Source organism: Musca domestica, unplaced genomic scaffold, assembly GCF_030504385.1.
Source record: "Musca domestica strain aabys unplaced genomic scaffold, Musca_domestica.polishedcontigs.V.1.1 9, whole genome shotgun sequence".
Taxonomy (NCBI): domain Eukaryota; kingdom Metazoa; phylum Arthropoda; class Insecta; order Diptera; family Muscidae; genus Musca; species Musca domestica.
In genome coordinates, this window is record NW_026712435.1 from 22,921,619 (window position 1) to 22,944,875 (window position 23,257).

General features: G+C 34.3%; 4 protein-coding genes across 4 annotated transcripts; 3 read left to right on the forward strand and 1 right to left on the reverse strand.

The window, feature by feature from the left end:
* Window positions 1-1,967: 1,967 nt before the first annotated feature.
* On the forward strand, window positions 1,968-5,517 carry LOC131806932 (alkaline phosphatase-like). The gene is made up of 4 exons (XM_059131837.1): window positions 1,968-2,294; window positions 3,645-3,894; window positions 3,953-4,036; window positions 5,313-5,517. The coding sequence occupies exons 2-4, from the start codon at window positions 3,708-3,710 to the stop codon at window positions 5,432-5,434; spliced, it is 393 nt and encodes a 130-aa protein (XP_058987820.1). The 5' UTR covers window positions 1,968-2,294; window positions 3,645-3,707; the 3' UTR covers window positions 5,435-5,517.
* A 2,536-nt stretch (window positions 5,518-8,053) lies between these two features.
* Window positions 8,054-16,883, forward strand: LOC131806933 (importin-7). Its single transcript, XM_059131838.1, has 11 exons — window positions 8,054-8,318; window positions 12,375-12,610; window positions 12,701-13,198; window positions 13,265-13,441; window positions 13,502-13,647; window positions 13,708-13,817; window positions 13,890-14,801; window positions 14,881-15,191; window positions 15,260-15,459; window positions 15,607-15,876; window positions 15,947-16,883. The coding sequence occupies exons 1-11, from the start codon at window positions 8,229-8,231 to the stop codon at window positions 16,141-16,143; spliced, it is 3,147 nt and encodes a 1,048-aa protein (XP_058987821.1). The 5' UTR covers window positions 8,054-8,228; the 3' UTR covers window positions 16,144-16,883.
* Window positions 16,884-17,000: 117 nt separating this feature from the next.
* LOC131806934 (apyrase-like) lies at window positions 17,001-20,694 on the reverse strand. The gene is made up of 2 exons (XM_059131839.1): window positions 19,362-20,694; window positions 17,001-17,456 (listed from the first exon to the last, which is right to left on the reverse strand). The coding sequence occupies exons 1-2, from the start codon at window positions 20,435-20,437 to the stop codon at window positions 17,159-17,161; spliced, it is 1,374 nt and encodes a 457-aa protein (XP_058987822.1). The 5' UTR covers window positions 20,438-20,694; the 3' UTR covers window positions 17,001-17,158.
* A 1,277-nt stretch (window positions 20,695-21,971) lies between these two features.
* On the forward strand, window positions 21,972-23,225 carry LOC131806882 (2-aminoethanethiol dioxygenase). The gene has a single exon (XM_059131713.1). It carries the CDS (start codon window positions 22,067-22,069, stop codon window positions 22,826-22,828), a length of 762 nt encoding a protein of 253 aa, XP_058987696.1. The 5' UTR covers window positions 21,972-22,066; the 3' UTR covers window positions 22,829-23,225.
* Window positions 23,226-23,257: the final 32 nt, after the last annotated feature.

Consider the following 23,257-nt stretch of genomic DNA (forward strand, 5'->3'; position numbering starts at 1 on the left):
CAAAAAATTCAAGTGTGGGGCTAGGACCAGAATAGAACCCTATTGCTTTTGGAGATGATCGCATAATATTTAGGGGTTGAAATGGACCAAAAACTGAAAAATTTCATGATTTTGCAGTTGCTCTACAGGTCGCAAGCCCCATGCGACGCGTAAATCAGCATGGGGCTTGAGATTAGGACTAATTTTAATGGTCATCAGGTAATATTTAGTGGGTGAAATAGACCATAACATTTGTGTTAATAAAAGTCAAATTTTCCATTAAACCGCGAATATTTTTAATCCCGGCGAAATCACAAATAGACGAACAGGTCAATTCTGACTGTTACGTAGATGCCGCTGGTAAATATATCGGATAAATATAGCGAATTATATACAATGTATATATACAAAGGAAGGGGATGTTAGCTAGAATGCTTATATCTCAAGAATGGCTTGACAAATGTTGTCAATTCAGAATGCTCTCTTGACACGAAAAAATAAAATCTAAGAAACACACAAAAACAAGATGCCAATAATGATGTTAATATAGATTTTGTAGTATTTTGTGACATTTTTTATTTTTTCATACTTTTTATCGCATGCGATTTTTTCAATTTGATTTATAATATTGAAGTATACATTTTGTAATATTTTTTCACCTTACAACACAGGTTGGGGTTATCATATACAGATTGCAATTATCGACCGATCCTCAAGAAAAATTTCACAAGGGTAGGGTTAGACTAAGAAGGGCTAGGCCTATTGTTTTCAAAGATATCCGCAATATATTTATGAGTTGAAATGGACTAACAAAAATGTTCCTGATTTTTCAGCCGTTAAAAAGATCACAAATAGAAACCAAAAGACACGAAATCTCGCATGAAGTTAGAGTTTAGGATAAAATACATTCTACCGAAACGCTGAAAATAACTTACAGCCGAAATCCAAAATACACAAAGGCGAACTTCTAGCTTGTTTATGCTGATTTCGTTGACGAATATAGCCAAATATCGTAGTAAAAACAAATCATAAAGATGAATCTAAATTTAGATGATTCTTTTGGTGATGATGGCAAAATATTTAGAGGTTCAAATGAACCAAAAACAGAAAAATTTTCAAAATCACACAATTGAAGCCAATCGACACCCTTGAGAAGAGAGTTAAGGACAGAGAAGAATTCTAGCATTTTGGATGACCATTAGATAATATTTAGTTGTAAAAACTGACCACAAAAACTAACAGCACGACGATTTGCGTAAATATTGGGCAAATGTTCGTGTTCAAAATACTAAGGGTGATATCGGGGCAGTACTCAGTGACATAATTTCAAAAGCGAAATCTTCCAAAATGGATTTGGACATAAGGGGGCTTCTAACATATTGTGTAGTGGCCGACCATGTGATATCCTATCACATAATAAACGTCCTAAATGCTAAACATGCTCAATTTCGTGAGGATCGGGCCATAATTGTTACCTGTAGCGTGATTACCAATAAACATGAACAGACGGACGGAAGGACATATATAGCTAGATCGGCTCAGCTCCGCGAGATAACAGGATCCATATGTAACATTATATGCAAGACCAATATTTCCATGTGTTACATACTTTTTGGCCCAATCAAACTTATAATACACCAAATACATAGTATTGTAGGGTCTAAAAACTGGACACTAAAATTTCAGAACATTTCGATATATCGTGGTAAAATTAAGAAGGTAAAATCGTTTCAAATACGCATTCCCATCTTTGCATTTTCTGTAATTTACCTTGTGGAATTTCACTGCATAGAAAGCAGGTTTCCATCCCTGATTTGTGATAATCATTTTGACAATGAGATGTTGTCAAATGAATAATATTGTAAACATATGATAAACTTTACCTTCTTAATTCTACCTTGCTTTTGATAAATAACAAATTAACCCACTTGTCTTGTCTTTTGTAAACGCAGGGTTAGTCGCCCGAATTGTGTTCATCGAACACCGGCGCCGACTGGTATATATTTTATATACAGACGACGGCGGCCGAATACTTCGGCATCATACTCTGCTCGCGGGTTTCGGGTGCTAACACGTTTTCCGTTCACCACAGATTCATATTTTCATATAATTTTGCGAATTGTTTGTGCTTTTATTATTGCTATAATTGAAATTGTAGCACACAAATTGTGTGGTTTCTCGCTGCATTTGTTTGTACACGGATATATTAATTAACGCAAGAAAATATGGATCACCAAAAGCTGACGGAGCTGTTGCGTGCAACAATTGATCCTAATCCCGAACAGAGGAAGGCGGCAGAAGACCAATTGGCACAGGTTAGTACAAATTGCAAAATATTCAAAGTTAATACTAACAGCATAACAGAATTGTTAGGACTCCAAAGAAGATAATTCCTGTCGTTGCCGAAGAAGCAACAAACTATTTGTTTTAACTTATTGCCATGTTTTCCTTTTTTGCGGCTTATGTGTGATGACATGACTACAAAACATGTGCTTTTTCAATTCACTTAATTATGTTTTAGGGTGTGTGTATGAATGTTCTAAATGAAAAAGTATTTCTTCATATAATTTTTGTTTAAAATCGATATTCAATCCTTAATGAAGGATGCCTGTATTATCGAATTGCATGTTATTTTACTTTGTTCAGCTACTTTTATACGAAAATTAGCAAAGTCCAATTGGGATGCAAAACAATTTTTGACATATGAAGGTGTTGTCATTGCTGCGTTTTTTTTTTTAAAAAAGGTAAGCATTTACTTGCAGCATCATCAACATGTAGTGGTAGGTGTAAAAAATGCATTCTGTTTATAAATAACAAAAAAAAAATTAAAATGTGAAATCTTTGTGGAATCCAGAAAAAATATTTGTTTTGAATTTAGAGAACAAAGTTGCAAAGTCGGAAAATCTTCCTTATTTGGTTCATTTTCTTTGCAAAAAATGCATAATTTCAATCATTATATGTTCCGTACCAAGAAACAAAAATTGTATACCCGCTTTAGCAACATGTCAGGCCGACAATGGGAAAATGTTGCCTACTACTGTCAAAATAAAATTATTTTAAACAGTGGAATCTTGAAAATATTGAACATTTAAAATAAAGTCGAATATCCAATTATAACATAATGTGTCGGCGTTCTCGATGTATTTGAACGAAATTTTATTTGATGTTGTCTTTTTATCCAAATGTTTAGCAAAGAAGAATGCAAGGTGTATTTTTATACGATATGTACATGAAATACATCTAACATTTTTACAAAAAACATCATTGGGAACAAATTGAGTTTAGCTACTACTTCAATTTTTCTTCAAATCAATTTGGAATAAACTACATGAAATTTAACTGATTTAGTATAAGATTAATGAAACATATTTGGAATATAATTTTCAAATTACTAAAATCTTGGACAGCCACTATAGATTTTCAAGACTACTTAATTTACAAAACAGTCAATAATCATCGGGATTTTCACTTTTACCTTGATATTGAATGGATGGATGTTCCTTTAACTGAGATTTAGATGAATAATATAAAACATTCAAATTAAACATTTTAAGAGTTGCTTTTTTAAATTGCTAAACCACGATCCAAAAATGTACATTTTTAAATTAAAGTAATTTATTGATTTTTTTTTTTGGCTTGCATGTAAAAACTGCATTGTATTGCAGGTTTAGGAATACAACTAATTCTAACATGATTGTGTGGGTCCTGACATTTTTAAAGTAAGCTATATGGGTATCGTGACCGATATTGATTTCCTGCCATATACAACATTGTCTTATGCAAATGGACCAGCATTTTCAAAATTCTTTTATTCCTCTCCGAGGTCCGATATGGATAACTCAGAAAATGGCTTACTTTTCAATACGAACGATCATGTAGTCAAACGTTATGATGTAAGAAAATTTTCAAATATTGGTAAGTATTACAAATATGTGCGATAATTCATAAATTGACAAATATTGAAATATTTCAGATGGCAAAGATTTTCAATACCCGGCGGCCGCGCCTATGATTGATGAAACACATGGTGGTGGTGACGTTGCGATCTATTCCAGCGGTAAGTAAAATTATGTTAACGAATGCTGTAGTGCTTTTAATAGATCTAGTGGGTTAACCTTGTGTGTTTCGATACAACTTTAGGAAGATATAAAAGCCGCTCAGCCGAGGTTTGTTTACGTATGCATTCACTACCAAAAGATAATGCAAAAACTAAAAAACTTGATATAGTGACAATTGATGTTAAAAAAAGGAAAGGAAAGTAATGCATCTTCCAATGTTATCTTCTATTTTTTCGTAAAAGAACGAATAAGTTTAGGCTAACTTTGTTTGTTTGGTTGTTGTTACGTTTAAGCGAAAAGAAAATTTCTGATAACAAATTCCCTTGTATAAATTAAAATATCAATTTTGAAAATAGAACCATAAAAACTGCCGCAAGTAAACTCGTCTAAACCAGGACTTAAGGCGAGAATACATAAAACGCTTTTTTGACTGGCTTAAGTCATCGACTGGCTTCTACGGTAAAAATCAAGGAGCATAGGACCAAAATCGAACTAAGTCAACCCAAAACTCCTTTGTTCCTCTTCGAAGAAGCTAGCCAATGACATAAGCCATTTAAACAAGCGTTTTATCTATTTTCACTTTTAAGGTTAAAACAGATCAAAGCATTAATACATTGAACTATAAAAAATATACACAAAAAAACCCATCGTAGAATTAAGAAGGTAAGGTCACACAATCATATGTTTACAAGTTTTAAAAATTATTCATTTGGCGACATCTCATTGTCAAAATGTACATTTTTAAGTCCATTGTACACATACAAATCAGAGATGGGAATCTGCTTTCCATGTAGTGAAAAAAAAATTTTTCAAAAAGAATTGCTCAGTTACAGAAACAGAAAGAATTTACTAATTTTGATCAAAATCGGTTATCGTAGTAAAAATTATTACATTTTTGCAGTTCTGGAACAGACCAAATGATTGGAAGAAACGTGCTTTGCGGGACGAGTACTATTAACCAGATTTACCATGGAATCGAAAGATTGTACAGTTTAGGTTATATTTGTGAATGAAAATCTAGGAATTTCATTAATTTTTCACGCTTTTTAGCGCATTTAAAAAATGAGGAAAAATATCAAATAAATAAAAACAACCTGTCGCATTTAATTTTGAATAATTCGGAAAGAAAGCGGGCATAGCCTCAGGGCTGTATTTCTAAAGTTTTACGAAACTGTTCTACCTCCATATTGTATGGTTTAACTTTATCCATTTGTAAACGTTTAGTGAAAACGATAAATATTTAATGGTTTATAATATGTATTTCCTTCTTTTTAGGTCCATGGTCCCATTTATTTACTGGAGTATTAGAACAGAATGTACTGCCAATATTTATGTCATTCGCTGCTTGCATCGGCCCAGATGAATTAAATTCTTGCAATTATTTTAAAAATAAATAAATATTATTTATAATCTGTAAAGTTTGTAAGATAAATTAAAATACAGAAAAATATAATTTTTGTTGGTTTATTAATAACTAAAATTTTTATGATACGAGGAGAAGATAATTTTACCTCAAAACAACCTGAAAATTTGTCATGGTAAAGAGTTTTATCATGGTGGAATGCATGGCAGAAGAATACAGGTAGATGCATAAACGCTTGGGAGCACTGATATGTCAAAAAATTTTAATGTTTTTTGCAAATATAAATAGATTTTTATATTTTTCCTTATTTTCGGAGGCTATTAAAATTCGCGTTTTTCAAAAATTTTTACAAATTTAAATAATTTTTCATTCAACATTTTCAATTTCAAAGTTGGTTTGACAGTTCATTGTCCCAGCAGCTGTGTCGACGCGTCTACCTATATTATTCTACCATGGTAGAATGGTAGAAGTTAAAGTCATATAATCATGTGTTTACATTTTTTTTCAAAATTATCGATTTGACGACATCTCATTGTTAAAACTTTTATTTCTAAATCCGGTGTATATAAAGAAGTCAGAGATGGGGACCTTGTTTTATTCAGTGACATTTTACAAGGTAAATTACAAAAAATTCAAGTGTGGGGCTAGGACCAGAATAGAACCCTATTGCTTTTGGAGATGATCGCATAATATTTAGGGGTTGAAATGGACCAAAAACTGAAAAATTTCATGATTTTGCAGTTGCTCTACAGGTCGCAAGCCCCATGCGACGCGTAAATCAGCATGGGGCTTGAGATTAGGACTAATTTTAATGGTCATCAGGTAATATTTAGTGGGTGAAATAGACCATAACATTTGTGTTAATAAAAGTCAAATTTTCCATTAAACCGCGAATATTTTTAATCCCGGCGAAATCACAAATAGACGAACAGGTCAATTCTGACTGTTACGTAGATGCCGCTGGTAAATATATCGGATAAATATAGCGAATTATATACAATGTATATATACAAAGGAAGGGGATGTTAGCTAGAATGCTTATATCTCAAGAATGGCTTGACAAATGTTGTCAATTCAGAATGCTCTCTTGACACGAAAAAATAAAATCTAAGAAACACACAAAAACAAGATGCCAATAATGATGTTAATATAGATTTTGTAGTATTTTGTGACATTTTTTATTTTTTCATACTTTTTATCGCATGCGATTTTTTCAATTTGATTTATAATATTGAAGTATACATTTTGTAATATTTTTTCACCTTACAACACAGGTTGGGGTTATCATATACAGATTGCAATTATCGACCGATCCTCAAGAAAAATTTCACAAGGGTAGGGTTAGACTAAGAAGGGCTAGGCCTATTGTTTTCAAAGATATCCGCAATATATTTATGAGTTGAAATGGACTAACAAAAATGTTCCTGATTTTTCAGCCGTTAAAAAGATCACAAATAGAAACCAAAAGACACGAAATCTCGCATGAAGTTAGAGTTTAGGATAAAATACATTCTACCGAAACGCTGAAAATAACTTACAGCCGAAATCCAAAATACACAAAGGCGAACTTCTAGCTTGTTTATGCTGATTTCGTTGACGAATATAGCCAAATATCGTAGTAAAAACAAATCATAAAGATGAATCTAAATTTAGATGATTCTTTTGGTGATGATGGCAAAATATTTAGAGGTTCAAATGAACCAAAAACAGAAAAATTTTCAAAATCACACAATTGAAGCCAATCGACACCCTTGAGAAGAGAGTTAAGGACAGAGAAGAATTCTAGCATTTTGGATGACCATTAGATAATATTTAGTTGTAAAAACTGACCACAAAAACTAACAGCACGACGATTTGCGTAAATATTGGGCAAATGTTCGTGTTCAAAATACTAAGGGTGATATCGGGGCAGTACTCAGTGACATAATTTCAAAAGCGAAATCTTCCAAAATGGATTTGGACATAAGGGGGCTTCTAACATATTGTGTAGTGGCCGACCATGTGATATCCTATCACATAATAAACGTCCTAAATGCTAAACATGCTCAATTTCGTGAGGATCGGGCCATAATTGTTACCTGTAGCGTGATTACCAATAAACATGAACAGACGGACGGAAGGACATATATAGCTAGATCGGCTCAGCTCCGCGAGATAACAGGATCCATATGTAACATTATATGCAAGACCAATATTTCCATGTGTTACATACTTTTTGGCCCAATCAAACTTATAATACACCAAATACATAGTATTGTAGGGTCTAAAAACTGGACACTAAAATTTCAGAACATTTCGATATATCGTGGTAAAATTAAGAAGGTAAAATCGTTTCAAATACGCATTCCCATCTTTGCATTTTCTGTAATTTACCTTGTGGAATTTCACTGCATAGAAAGCAGGTTTCCATCCCTGATTTGTGATAATCATTTTGACAATGAGATGTTGTCAAATGAATAATATTGTAAACATATGATAAACTTTACCTTCTTAATTCTACCTTGCTTTTGATAAATAACAAATTAACCCACTTGTCTTGTCTTTTGTAAACGCAGGGTTAGTCGCCCGAATTGTGTTCATCGAACACCGGCGCCGACTGGTATATATTTTATATACAGACGACGGCGGCCGAATACTTCGGCATCATACTCTGCTCGCGGGTTTCGGGTGCTAACACGTTTTCCGTTCACCACAGATTCATATTTTCATATAATTTTGCGAATTGTTTGTGCTTTTATTATTGCTATAATTGAAATTGTAGCACACAAATTGTGTGGTTTATCGCTGCATTTGTTTGTACACGGATATATTAATTAACGCAAGAAAATATGGATCACCAAAAGCTGACGGAGCTGTTGCGTGCAACAATTGATCCTAATCCCGAACAGAGGAAGGCGGCAGAAGACCAATTGGCACAGGTTAGTACAAATTGCAAAATATTCAAAGTTAATACTAACAGCATAACAGAATTGTTAGGACTCCAAAGAAGATAATTCCTGTCGTCGCCGAAGAAGCAACAAACTATTTGTTTTAACTTATTGCCATGTTTTCCTTTTTTGCGGCTTATGTGTGATGACATGACTACAAAAACATGTGCTTTTTCAATTCACTTAATTATGTTTTAGGGTGTGTGTATGAATGTTCTAAATGAAAAAGTATTTCTTCATATAATTTTTGTTTAAAATCGATATTCAATCCTTAATGAAGGATGCCTGTATTATCGAATTGCATGTTATTTTACTTTGTTCAGCTACTTTTATACGAAAATTAGCAAAGTCCAATTGGGATGCAAAACAATTTTTGACATATGAAGGTGTTGTCATTGCTGCGTTTTTTTTTTTTTTTAAAAGGTAAGCATTTACTTGCAGCATCATCAACATGTAGTGGTAGGTGTAAAAAATGCATTCTGTTTATAAATAACAAAAAAAAATTAAAATGTGAAATCTTTGTGGAATCCAGAAAAAATATTTGTTTTGAATTTAGAGAACAAAGTTGCAAAGTCGGAAAATCTTCCTTATTTGGTTCATTTTCTTTGCAAAAAATGCATAATTTAAATCATTATATGTTCCGTACCAAGAAACAAAAATTGTATACCCGCTTTAGCAACATGTCAGGCCGACAATGGGAAAATGTTGCCTACTACTGTCAAAATAAAATTATTTTAAACAGTGGAATCTTGAAAATATTGAACATTTAAAATAAAGTCGAATATCCAATTATAACATAATGTGTCGGCGTTCTCGATGTATTTGAACGAAATTTTATTTGATGTTGTCTTTTTATCCAAATGTTTAGCAAAGAAGAATGCAAGGTGTATTTTTATACGATATGTACATGAAATACATCTAACATTTTTACAAAAAACATCATTGGGAACAAATTGAGTTTAGCTACTACTTCAATTTTTCTTCAAATCAATTTGGAATAAACTACATGAAATTTAACTGATTTAGTATAAGATTAATGAAACATATTTGGAATATAATTTTCAAATTACTAAAATCTTGGACAGCCACTATAGATTTTCAAGACTACTTAATTTACAAAACAGTCAATAATCATCGGGATTTTCACTTTTACCTTGATATTGAATGGATGGATGTTCCTTTAACTGAGATTTAGATGAATAATATAAAAACATTCAAATTAAACATTTTAAGAGTTGCTTTTTTAAATTGCTAAACCACGATCCAAAAATGTACATTTTTAAATTAAAGTAATTTATTGATTTTTTTTTTTTGGCTTGCATGTAAAAACTGCATTGTATTGCAGGTTTAGGAATACAACTAATTCTAACATGATTGTGTGGGTCCTGACATTTTTAAAGTAAGCTATATGGGTATCGTTTAAAAGCGTTAAATAGCTTTACCTAAAATACGACGTACTACAAAATTAGCTCTAATAATTTATAATTTTTCGGAATTTCTCTTATAGACAAGTAAAAATCAATCATTTTCTTTTAAACTTAAAGCCGGTAATTTTCAATTCAAAGACTATTTGAATAGCACTTAGACTAAAGAACATATATTTTATAAATATCTTTCTGCAAATATTTGTGACAAAGATATCATTAAGTCATGGAAGAAGGTTTGATTAAGTTTTTATTTCCTCCACCATACTATGGAGGGTATATTCTTGATCAGCGCAAATTCTACATCTGTCTGTTGTAATCGCGCTACCTTTCGAACAAATTGAGATAGAAGGCTACAATTTTGCACACATGTGAATTTGGTGACCAGGCGGGTTAAGTTCGAGTCGGTCCACGTTTTCGTATAGTTCGTTTGTTTGATATTAGCTATGTAGTGTTTTTAATGGAATCTCTCTTCCATAGCAGGAGACTGCTGGAATCGCCTCATTTCTCATTTCTTTTATCACTCATAAGGCGGTACATTCGAATATTTTGTATTTTGGTGATATTAGCGACATTTTTAACAGTTTTTAAAATTGAAACTCCCTAAAGATAACAAGCACTTAGCAGGAAAGCAATGCAATCGACTCTATGGTATTTTGAAGACTTTACCACGGCTAAAATGAAAGTGGGCCCAATATTCAATCCCTATTCTTTATACCCTACTCCACATGTCTTTGTGCATTTCTTTGTAACATGGAGAAGTAAGCGAGAGATAGTTCCTTTTGATGATCTGCATTAAATCACATTCTAAGTCGATTTATGCATGTCCGATCGTCTGTCTGTCCCTGTATTTTTGTAAACAAAGTACAGTTCGCATTTATTGCCCGGTCCGAATGAAAATTTGTTTGACCCAAGGACGAATCCTCGACGAAAAATCGTTCAACAGCTGTTAAAATTATTCCAGTGACAGCTCATTATATTGTTTACAAGCCGAAAAATGGCTCGTGAGCTGAACATATCGCAATATTCCATTCGGCAAATATTGAAAAATGAGCTCGGGGTAAAACCATTGAAATTCCATAAAGTGCAAGAACTTACACCGCAATAGAAAGAAAATAGATTCAAAAGAGCTAAATTGTTGCTTCGCTTGGCCGAAAGTGGTGAACTGCCGAAATTGGTTTTCTCCGATGAGAAAACATTCTTTGTCGAGCAGTTTGTAAAAAACAACAACATTATCGTGTTTACTTGCCAAAGATGTCAGCTTCGGTTGGCCACCAGAACTCAAGCGCCGGCCATGGTGATGGTGTGGGACGCCGCCACAACCGATGGTCGCTCTCCGCTCGTATTATCGACCGTGGCATCAGGATGAATGCGGAATATTATCGCGAAAATATCCTGGAGGGTGTATTAAAGCCTTGGGCACGCACAATTTGGCCGCAGACCTTTAACATTCCAACAGGACTCAGCACCATGGCACTCAGCACGCGCCACCCAAGAATGGTTACAAAATGAGGTTCCTACCTTCATTTCCAGCGCACAATGGCCACCAAAATCCCCGGATACCAATCCGTTGGACTATTGTGTCTGGAGTATATAGGAAAGCAAGGTTGGCACTAAAAAAAATAATATTGGCCTGGTTTCATTGGAAGGTAATATTTCGTGCCAATTCGAACAAATCTAAAATTATTCTAAAATTTGATGATATTTCCGATATGTTTTGCTTTCATTTAATAAAATTAACAAAAAAGTGTAAAAATTATGGCATTTGACTTTGTTGCAGTTATTTTGTATCACTCTGTAGTCTTTGATTTTGGAGTACACTTTTGTAGTTTTTTGATAGTTGTGATACTTATTGGCCAAATGGCTTTTTCATCGCAACATTTAAATAAATAAATGAAATGAAATAAATTGCCAAATTACGCTGTAGTTGTTTGCAGAATGCATCAAATCCTTTAAAATGCCATAGTTTGGATGTAGGCCCTTCCAGACGTGGATCCATAAAATATTGTTAAATGACATGTTTTAATATTGAAAACAAGTAAGCGAACGAAATGTATATTTTTGATATATACATTTCTAAAACTATCAATATGAACAAATACTCAATTTTCAATACAAGTGATATGAAACAATTATTGTAATTTTATGTTGATGCCATGCTGCGGTATTCAATTTTAACACAAACATGTGCTTTGATTAAATGTATTCATTTATTTCTGAAAAAATATCACTCTTATTTGTCACGAGCAATCACATGGTATAGTCAATACATAATATGATAGCCAACATAAGAATCAATTGTCTATTATGTGCAAGAGGTAACTTCCATATACGATATATGTACACATACATAATTCGTATTAGCCCATTTGTAAACATTATTAGCAGACCAGACACACGGTATTATGTGTGTATGTGCCATTATCCAATTGGTACATTAATAATGTTTTTAATTTTAATTCTCTTCCATTTCCTTCCGCAGCTATGACTCATTAACTCACAATTTCAATTACAGATGTTATTTTTTTATGTCAGAATATCGTTTATCGAGCAAATTTATTATTAATATCATAATGTAGCTATATAAATTTTATTAACAATAACTTTTAACATTAATTTTTAGATTCACAAAATTATTGGATTTGTACCAACAATTTTACAAATTGTTATGAATAACAATGTGGATCAGCCTGTACGTCAAGCCGGTGCTGTCTACTTGAAAAATATGATTTCAAACAATTGGGCTGACCACGAAGTCCAACCCGGTGAACCCATACCATTCTCCATACACGAACAGGATCGTGCCATGATCCGCAGCTCTATTGTTGATGCTATTGTACATTCTCCAGAAATTCTACGGTACATAATCAATCAATCGATCTTATTTCATATTTTTTATTTGGCGCGCAATAATTTATTCTATTTTATGTCTTGTTATGAATTTTACAGTGTCCAACTGGCTGTGTGTCTAAATTGCATCATAAAGAATGATTTTCCTGGTCGTTGGCCTCAAGTGGTGGACAATATTAGCATTTATCTTCAGAACCCAGACATCAAGGGATGGAATGGAGCTTTAATTACCATGTATCAATTGGTGAAGACCTACGAATATAAACGTGCCGAGGAACGAGCACCTCTCAATGAAGCCATGAATCTACTTCTACCAATGATTTACCAACTAATGTTGACCTTAATGAACGATCAGTCTGAAGCATCTGTATTGATGCAAAAACAAATCTTGAAAATATACTATGCTCTAACGCAATTCAGTTTACCTTTGGAATTGATAACAAAGGATATCTTTTCGCAATGGATGGAAATATGCCGTCAAATTGCCGAGCGTCCTGTGCCAGACTGTTCACATCTGGAGGAAGATGAAAAACCGGAGTTTGCATGGTGGAAGACCAAAAAATGGGCTTTGCACATTATGGTGCGCATGTTTGAGCGGTAAGTTTTTAACGAATCTATTAAAACGTACTGTGTACAACAATAAAGGTTTATATCGAATTGCAGATATGGCAGCCCGCGAAATGTTGTCAGCGACAAATATCAAAAATTCGCCGAATGGTATCTGCCCACATTCACTCAGGGTGTTCTGGATGTTTTACTGAAGATTCTAGATCAATATCGTAACCGCGTTTATGTATCGCCGCGAGTTTTAACAGATGTTTTGACGTACCTTAAAAACGCGTAAGTGCTTCGCATGAGACCAACCTAGTCGGAATTGCTTTAACATATTTTGCTTTATAGTGTTAGCCACGCCTACTCATGGAAGTTAATTAAGCCTCACATGGTTGCAATTATTCAAGATGTTCTCTTCCCCTTAATGTCCTTCTCTGAGCAAGATCAGGAATTGTGGGAATCGGATCCCCACGAGTATATCAAGCTGAAATTTGGTAAAAATAAAAAAATGGATGTATACGAAGAAAAACATACTTAATCGTTGTCCTTTGCAGATATATTTGAGGACTATGCCACACCAGTGCCCGCTGCCCAGTCTTTGCTTCACTCTTGCTGTAAGAAACGTAAGGGAATTTTACCCAAAGCCATGACCATTATTATGCAAGTAAGAATCTTATAGAAACATTACCATATGGAATACTGTACGATTTCACAAATTTCTTTTCAATTTGTAAAGATTATCACATCACCGAATGCCGACAACAAGCAAAAGGATGGTGCTTTACATATGATCGGTACGTTGGCCGATGTCTTACTTAAGAAACGCATATATCGTGATCAAGTGGAGAACATGTTGACAACGTACGTTTTTCCCGAATTCCAAAACCCTGTGGGCCACATGCGAGCCCGAGCTTGTTGGGTTCTTCACTACTTTAGCGAAATTCAATTGAAAAATCCTCAAATTTTGGCGGAAATTGTTCGTTTGACAACGAATTGCTTATTGAACGATCAAGAACTACCTGTTAAAGTTGAAGCCGCTATTGGACTGCAAATGTACTTGAGCTGTCAAGATGATGCTGCACAATATTGCGAAGCACAAATTAAAGAAATCACCAAAGAACTATTGACAATTATCAGAGAGACCGAGAATGAAGATCTCACAAATGTTTTGCAAAAGATTGTTGGTACTTTCTCCGAGCAATTGTTACCGGTTGCTGTTGAGATTTGTCAACATTTGGCAACCACATTTAGCCATGTCTTAGAATCGGAAGACGGAGGCGATGAAAAGGCAATCACAGCTATGGGTCTATTGAACACCATTGAGACCTTGTTGAGCGTAATGGAGGACCATCCAGAGGTCATGAGCAATCTTCATCCAATTGTTATCAATGTTGTGGGTCACATATTCCAAAATAATATTACTGACTTCTACGAGGAAACCTTCTCCTTGGTGTACGACTTAACGTCGAAAACAATATCACCTGAAATGTGGAAAATGTTGGAACTGATATATCAAGTGTTCCAGAAAGGTGGAATAGATTATTTCATTGATATGATGCCAGCTTTACATAATTACGTCACCATTGATACACCTGCATTTTTATCGGATCCTTGTCGGTTGTTGGCCATGTTTGAAATGTGCAAAACTGTAAGTATCACTTTAGCATTAGCATTTGTTCATGGAATATATCTAAGCAAGTTAAATAAATGCTCCTATTCTGAATTAGATGTTAACTAGCAATCCAGGTGAAGATCCCGAATGTCATGCTGCCAAGTTATTGGAAGTAATTATATTGCAATGCAAAGGTCAAATTGATTCTGTAATACCGGTGTTTGTCGAGCTGGCCTTGGGTCGCCTAACAAGAGAGGTGCAATCGTCAGAATTGCGCACCATGTGTCTACAGGTTGTCATTGCCGCCTTATACTATAATCCCCAATTATTGTTATCGATTTTGGATAAGATGTCTCAACAAAATAATGAACCCATATCATCACATTTCATAAAACAATGGATTCACGACACCGACTGTTTCCTCGGGTATGGACAAGCCTTAGTTTATCCTTCAAGTAAACGTAAATAATAGCCTTATCTTCTTACAATTTCAGAATTCACGATCGCAAGTTGTGTGTTTTGGGTCTCTGTACTCTCATTTCGCTGGGAGATAGCAAACCACAAGTATTGAGCGAAGTTGCTGATAAAATTATACCTTCTTTAATTTTACTTTTTGATGGACTTACACGCGCTTATGAATCACGTGCCCAGGAAGAGGAAGAGGAGGAAGAAGAAGATAATGACGATTGCGAAGGTATGGATATGCTATAGAATTACATGTCAATTGAAGAAAATGCTTTCATATTATCATAATCACTCTACCATTCATTTGTGTTAACCAAAAACATTTTAGAGAAATGTCTTTTGATTCCAATATTATTATTTTCTTAATTCCGAACAGAGGCTTTATCTAGTGACGAAGATGATATCGACGAATTCGCCCCCGACTATTTGGAACAAATAGCCGAGTACAGTAAAGCCAAGGCTGCAGAAGCTGGATTTGAAATGAAGTCTGAGATCAAAGACGATGATGAGGAAGACGACGAAGATGAGGAAGATTCAATTGATGAATTAAACGAAACCGCTCTAGAGGGATACACTACAACCCTCGATGATGAAGAGGATGAAAATGCTATCGATGAATTTGTAACCTTCAAAAACGTCATTACTGGTAATTTTTTGCAGTGTATATAAATATTATGTGCAGACTACTCATTACTGTTATTATTTTTTGTTTTTAGCTTTGTCTGCACAGGATCAGGCCTGGTATGCCATACTTACTTCTGGTTTGACACCAGAGCAAACAAAAGCTTTGCAAGACGTAGTAACGACAGCAGATCAACGCAAAGCTGCCAAGGAGTCTAAACTAATAGAAAAACGTGGCGGTTTTGCGTTTACACAACAAACTGTACCATCGACATTTAAATTTGGTTCATAATAATTGTAAAACCATCATAAAATGACTTCAAACATAATTTTTCCAAAAAAAAATATATGTACGAAACATTCAGTAAAGTAATCACTGATCGAACCCGCAAACGTTCGATCTAATATGTTACAAATAACGAAACGAACTCTATCTGTCCATATACTGTGAGAAAACTTTCCGGTTACCGCAACTTATTATTATTAAACCAAAACAGATTGCAATTTCACTTCTTTATTTATTTATATTTATTATACAAAAATCCAATCCCACGCTTTTGTAATATTGTATAAAAATATTCCAAGTTATTAAAGGTAGTTAACAAATTTCTAATTTCATTTTCAAGTATCATCGATTTTTATACGCCTGCGCACATGGACGCGCCCTTCGTCCCTGCTCTAAGTTTAATGTGCACTTGCTAATGTATTGGTAACATTTTGAATGATTTCGGAAATGTTCTTTCAGTTGTATGTGATTTTGTCTCATTGAATGAGCCGCATCAAACATTACATGCTTATTTGTCGTCAATTGACTAAACCAAGGTATATTTTAATAATTTTGCATTCTCCATTGTGTTGACGTAAGTTTTTTACTATTTTTAAAAGGTGAAGAAAATAGTACTCATCTCAATTATAAAATCAATTTTCCTTTTTTAAATGCATAAACACACGGTGTACATTTTTTAATTTAAAGATATTTGCGAAAAGAAACGAAAAATAATAAAGATTTTTAAAATGTTTATAACTGAAGAACGATTTCTATTATTTTTCCTTTGACAAGTGTGAGTATGTTGTTGGTATGACGAATTAGAATGAACACACAAAAACAGCGTTTGTATCTTATCCCAATTGAATAAATAAACCACTCGCTTTAGTCATTTAAACTTTTTTCTACTTTTATTAAAATTATAAACAAATCACAATCATGTAACGTAAGTCAAAGTGTTTTTTTTATTTGGAAGTTGTTTAATTTAAATCCTAATAGTATAATACACATGTGTAATTGTACAAAACTACACCAATTGCAACTAAATAAATTCAATACCTTCATACTTTAAATCCGTTTCTATATGTTGCTCTGCGTACAGAGTTTTTCCATGTATGTCGAAAGCGGTTATAAAAGTTGTAGTTTTGCCATTCAATTCCTCAGTTTTCAGAGCAATAATCACTCGATCGTCTGTCCCTGGTAAAAATTTGAAACTGGAAAATCCATGTGTTGGCTGGTTATTATTAGGGTCCAGCACAACGGTTTCTACTTTGCTAAAATTTTCATTGGCCGCAATTAGGAGATTACAACCCATGTATTCGTCACGGGTTTCATTGTATCTGGAATAAAATTAAAACAGACAGTACCAGTATATAACAGATAACATATAGTCCTTTCTTTAAATTATTATTGGAGCGTTTTTTAAATGCTCATTATAAAAGAGTTTTGAGAAGGTTTTTGGAGGTGGTATTTTTTTCTTGACTCGGAGTTTAAAAATATAACTCAATTTAAAAATATTTTATATTTCTTAATTTTTCCCATGGTTTGCTTCTCTTGGTTGTTTGTCTGCCATAACAACAATTGTGTCTGTTCCAGAACCTGCAAGAACCTAAGTGTTTTCCAATTTTTTGGACATTTTAAAGGGAAATTCGGTTATCGTAGTAAACATTTTTATACCCTACACCACATAGTGGTAAGGATTTTATGTCTTTATGCATTTTTTTGTAACATTGAAAAATAAGCGATTGGTGATAATCGGATCAGATTTAGATATAGCTCCCATATATCATCAACCGATTTCGGGTTTATTGTGCACTAAAAATGGCCAAAATTAGTCCAAATGACCAGAATTTCGGTAATTCCCAGCGAATTCAGTATAGAAGCAAGTACATAAAATTTGGAGAAAATCGGTTCAGATATATATTCATAATAATTATAATATATATGTTTCATCCGATTTGGGGTTTTAAGTCCCTCACATGCGTAATATGTAAAATGTCGGAAATAGCATCAAATTTTAGAATACGATTAGATTTGTTCGAATTGGTCACCTTTGGCACGAATTATGGCCTTCAAACGGCCATTGAAATCGTCACACGCTGCCGAATGTTGAAGCGTTTTCGCAAGCAAGCGCTTCGCCCATTCCCGGCGATTAGGGTCTTTGTCTTTGTGCATTTGTTTGCAACATGGAGAAGTAAGAGAGAATTACTTTTAGAGTCGATTTATGAATGTCAGTCCGTCTGTCCGTCCGTCCATACATTCTTGTGAACAGACTGCAGGTCGCATTTATTATCCGATCCAAGGACGAACCCTATTGATTTGGATATAGCTCCCACATATTTTTAACCGATTTCGGGTTATTTGTGTACCAAATGGTCTAAATGACCAGAATTTTGGTACATCCCACCGAATTCAGTGTAGAAGCAAGTACATCAATTGGTTCATATATAGCTATAGCTCCCATATATATCTTTCATCCGGTTTGGGGGGTTTAAGTCCCTCACATGTGTAATATGCACTCCACAAGAATGATATTTGGTACCGGACATCAGATACTACTCGAAAATAACTCTGCCAAACTTTATCGAGAACGGCTAAGATTTTGATATAGCTCCCCTATATATACTTAATCCGATTTCAGATTTATTGTGCAAATAATGGCTAATATCAGTCCAAATGGAGTGAATTTCGGGACGTACCCTTCCATTTTGTGAAACTCAGCTCCGATATATATTTTAATAGTATAATCCTTCTCGAAGAGATATCAGGCGCTCCATAGCAATGTTATTTGGTATAGAAGAATAAAATATCTTCGTCAAATTTAGTGAAAATCGATTCAGAATTGGATATGTCTTCCATATATTAGTTCCCTCTGAAACCAAGCTATAACTGCTCTAAAGCCAAATGATGATCTTCTTTAAATAAATTATTTTGTTACGGGAGCTCTGCTAAGTCTGCATTGTGCTGTTGGGTATCATATAGCCGGCACCGCCCGACTTTTGACTTTTCCTTACTGATTTACATTTGTATTTTGGAAGTAACATAGAGTTTAAGAAGACTCATGATACCGTGAGAAAGTTTTGTTTATAATAAAAGAAAAGGAGGAAATTCCTTATGAATCGATTATTCATGACTGGGCTGTACATATCAACGGAAATTAAATATGTATTGCAGTCATTTGAGCATTAAACAAATTTATCAAAACCGTGCAAACTGCTAAAACTGAAAACTATTATTATACTTACTTTTCTTTCGAACATCTTCTAGGCAGGAAGAACCATTTTTTGTGATATGCAGACCAAACACCACTCTCGTGTATCATGTAACCAGGCCAAGTAATATCGGCTGCTTCTTCTCGCAGTCTTTTGAAATTATATGACCAGTCAAGAGATTTTACAGCACCATCTGTGGAAACCACTTTCAAAAACATGGGATTTTCATTCTCGAAATCCCCTAAACCATTCGTCCATTCCTTGCCCATGGAGCCGACGTACAGTAAACCATCTTTAACTGTTGCCCATTCCGATTTAAAACCCTTGGCATTATTTCCATTTCCATCCAGTAAAATTACCCATGGAATTGGTTTCTCATTATTTGTAATGTCATAGATTAGGCCAGTCCGATCATCGAAACTTAAAATTCGGCCATTAAATGTTACTAGCTCAGAAAGCTCCATACCACGACCTTTTAGAGAAAATCCCGATTCCAACATCAAGGGTTCGCCGCTGTCCCACGATATTGATATCTCGTTCTTAGCTGCAACATAAGTGATATGACCCTTTTTCAAGTAACTTCGCCACACAGTAGCACCGTTTGTTTCCACTTTGGAATTTGTGTCTAGATCAGCAACTATGGCTATTCGGTATGTAATCATTCCCGGTCTACCAACAAATGGCGGTGTTAGAGGATACGTATTATTGTAATACGACGATGTGACATCCTTTGCGAGATTTCTATTGCTAACACCACCAACGACATTTGTGTTTCGGTGACCACTTGTTGAACTGGCGTAATTTTTAAGCCACGCCGCATCAGACGAAGAGGTACTGCCCCGTACATAGTAGAAAAGCACAATTAATGCACATGCTCCTATAATAACCATTGCGATGTGATAGTTAAACCGTACGGTTCTGTTTCCAATACGATATGTGGGAGGCGTCCGCAACGCCATTCGCCAGTCACGGTTATACATGACTGTGCGTTGATGTGATGTTCTGGGTGTACTATTGTTGAGCTCTCTGTAGGTATGACCAGATGAGGAGGAGGCAAGTGATGGCGTGGCGTTATGTATGTTTGTGGCATAAGAATATTGTTGCTTCATTTATCTTTCGATCAAACTTCCAACAACAACAGAGATATCGAACATAATCAGTATTTTATCTTTTTTATGGGCACGTCACTTCCTGTTTTTTACTAAATTAAATTTTAAACGAGAACATCGCGATTTTCGATTTTTGCAGCTTCCAATCTTCAACGTTGCCTCAAACAAACATTTCAAAACGGCACCATCAGCTGTTTGTGAAAAACTGTCAACGCGTAAGACCATGGCGCAATAACATGGTGTTCCTGCAAATTCTAAAGACTAGATGTAATGTCAAAATTTGTTTACATTTTTTTGTTTATTGTTTATCTTTTGCTCTGTGATTTCAATTACAATAATGTCTTTTGACATTACATTTGATAGTCAGCTGGCTTGGCACGGAGACCTTATATTACACGTGATGTCGTGGGCCAAGTATAAGCTCCCCTTCCAAGCCAGCTGACTACCAAACGAAATGTCAAAATACATTACAAACCCATGGTAGAAGAATATAGGTAGACACAGCTGCTGGGACAATGTACTGTCAAACCAATTTTGGAATTGAAAATGCCGAATGAAAAATTATTCATATTCGTTAAAACTGTTGAAAGCGCGTTATATTTGAAAAGACGTTTAATTTTTTTGACATCAATGTTCCCATCGTACAATGATATCAAGGTAGGGCTATGATACCATATGATTTTATTTTTTTTTATTTTCTTGGCTTAATATGTCATCTTTATTTGTTTATGTATGTGTTTTCTTTTCAATAAAAAACAAATTGTTCAGAAAATATTCAAATTCGGATGTTTTTAAAATGTTTATTTCAACGTATGCATCGACAAAATCTAGAGTTTTTGTAGCAAAATAATCCTTTAGAGATATATAGTACATGATTTTGAAAAGAAGTGTTGACCTACCGTTTCAACAATTTTTCGCGTTTTTCAACAATTTTTACAAATTTAAATAATTTTTCATTTAACATTTTCAATTCCAAAATTGGTTTGACAGTTCATTGTCCCAGCAGCTGTGTCGACGCGTCTACCTATATTCTTCTACCATGAGACAAGGTATGCAATGTAAACAAACATCTTGTTTGTGATTGGTTGAAGCAAATTTGCCGCAAACTTTAGGCCTCAAGGCGAATCTATTTTCGCCTTATGTGCCAGTTTTGACATTTAATGGTTCCACAAAATTTATTTTATTGTGGCAATTTGCCGATGCGAGTACCCATGGTAGAAGAATACAGGTAGATGCTTAAACGCTTGGGAACATTAATCTGTCAAAATTTTATTAATATGTTTCTTCAAAAAATAAGTAGATTTGCACATGATTTCCTGTACGATGCCAATCGGAGGTTGTTATGATATGATTTTTTTTTTTTTTTTTAATTTTTACAAATTTGAATAATTTTTCATTCAAAAATTTTATTTCCAAAATGCGACATCCAAAATTCTACCATGCGACATCTTCCTTGCTCACACCTTTACCCTGTGCATCATATAATGGGATTCAATGTGAACATACTCTAGGTTTGCTCCCACAATCAATTAGTGAAAAATCGACTTACGCATCACTACCTATTGTCATAATAATTTGTTTTATTAACCGGTACGTACGTGGTTTCATGCTTAACCGTAAACGTCTACTATGAGTTCCCATTTTGGAAACATTTTGCGACAGGCCCTGAAGACATTCGATCGCAAAAATCAGAACTCTCTCAAAAATAATTTATTGATTTTGAAACATTTGACAGATCAACTTTCTAAGAGAGACATTCTCATCGATGAGGAAAAACTGCTTAAAGATAGCCTCTATCGAACTCCTGGCCATGCACCTTGTACTTATATGCATATATTCGAAGATGAGACTGTGTCGATGAGCGTTTTTATAATGAGAGGTGGTTATACTATGCCGTTGCATGATCATCCTTGCATGCATGGTCTATTGAAAGTCATCCATGGTAAACTCAAAATTCAAACATATACTCAAGACATTAACTCCAGCAGTGATGCTTGGAATGAGACTGCACCACACATTAAGGAAGTGGATGTTATTCAAGAAGAACCTGTTACTGTTACTTCGGATATGGGGTGCTCTCTGTTGACACCGACAGAAAGAAATTATCACGAAATTACGGCAGTGGGTGGGGTTGCAGCATTCTTTGATATATTAGCGCCACCCTATGATGCTGATGTTCCTGGACTCGGTCCCAGATCATGTACGTTTTATGAAACAATTCATCCTGACATCTTAGAGAAGTCTGGCGAATGTAACACAGATTGTAAACCAAAATTAAAGCTAAGACGTACACCAGCTCCTGTGTCATATTACTGTGATACAACGGATCCACATGAAGCGTTATTACGAACGGTTTTTATGTATACCAAAGAGGCTTATAGCCCTGTATAAGCAATAATTGAAACGGTTAATAGAAAAATTAAAATAGTTCTAATTGCATGTAAACCAAAAATGCCTATAACTCTTATCTAATATTAAGGACACTAATATAATATTTAAAAAAGATGTTTACCAGTGTTGTAATGTCACTGTCGAGAAGCCTTGCCTAACTTACTAACATCTAAAATCTCACAATAAACCATCAAATTTTAAGCTGTACATTGAGATTGGTAAGAATTGTATGTATCTCGACTGTAGTTTCTCCTTAATACAATAAAATACCTATTTATTAGACACTAATATTATATTTACTGCATTAAAAACACAAAAGCGGGATATTGGAATCAAATACACTGCATTAGATTCTGTATTACGAAAACTCACTTTTTTCAAACTTTTCACGTGAATATGCACTTGGAATCCAACATAATATTGGAAATA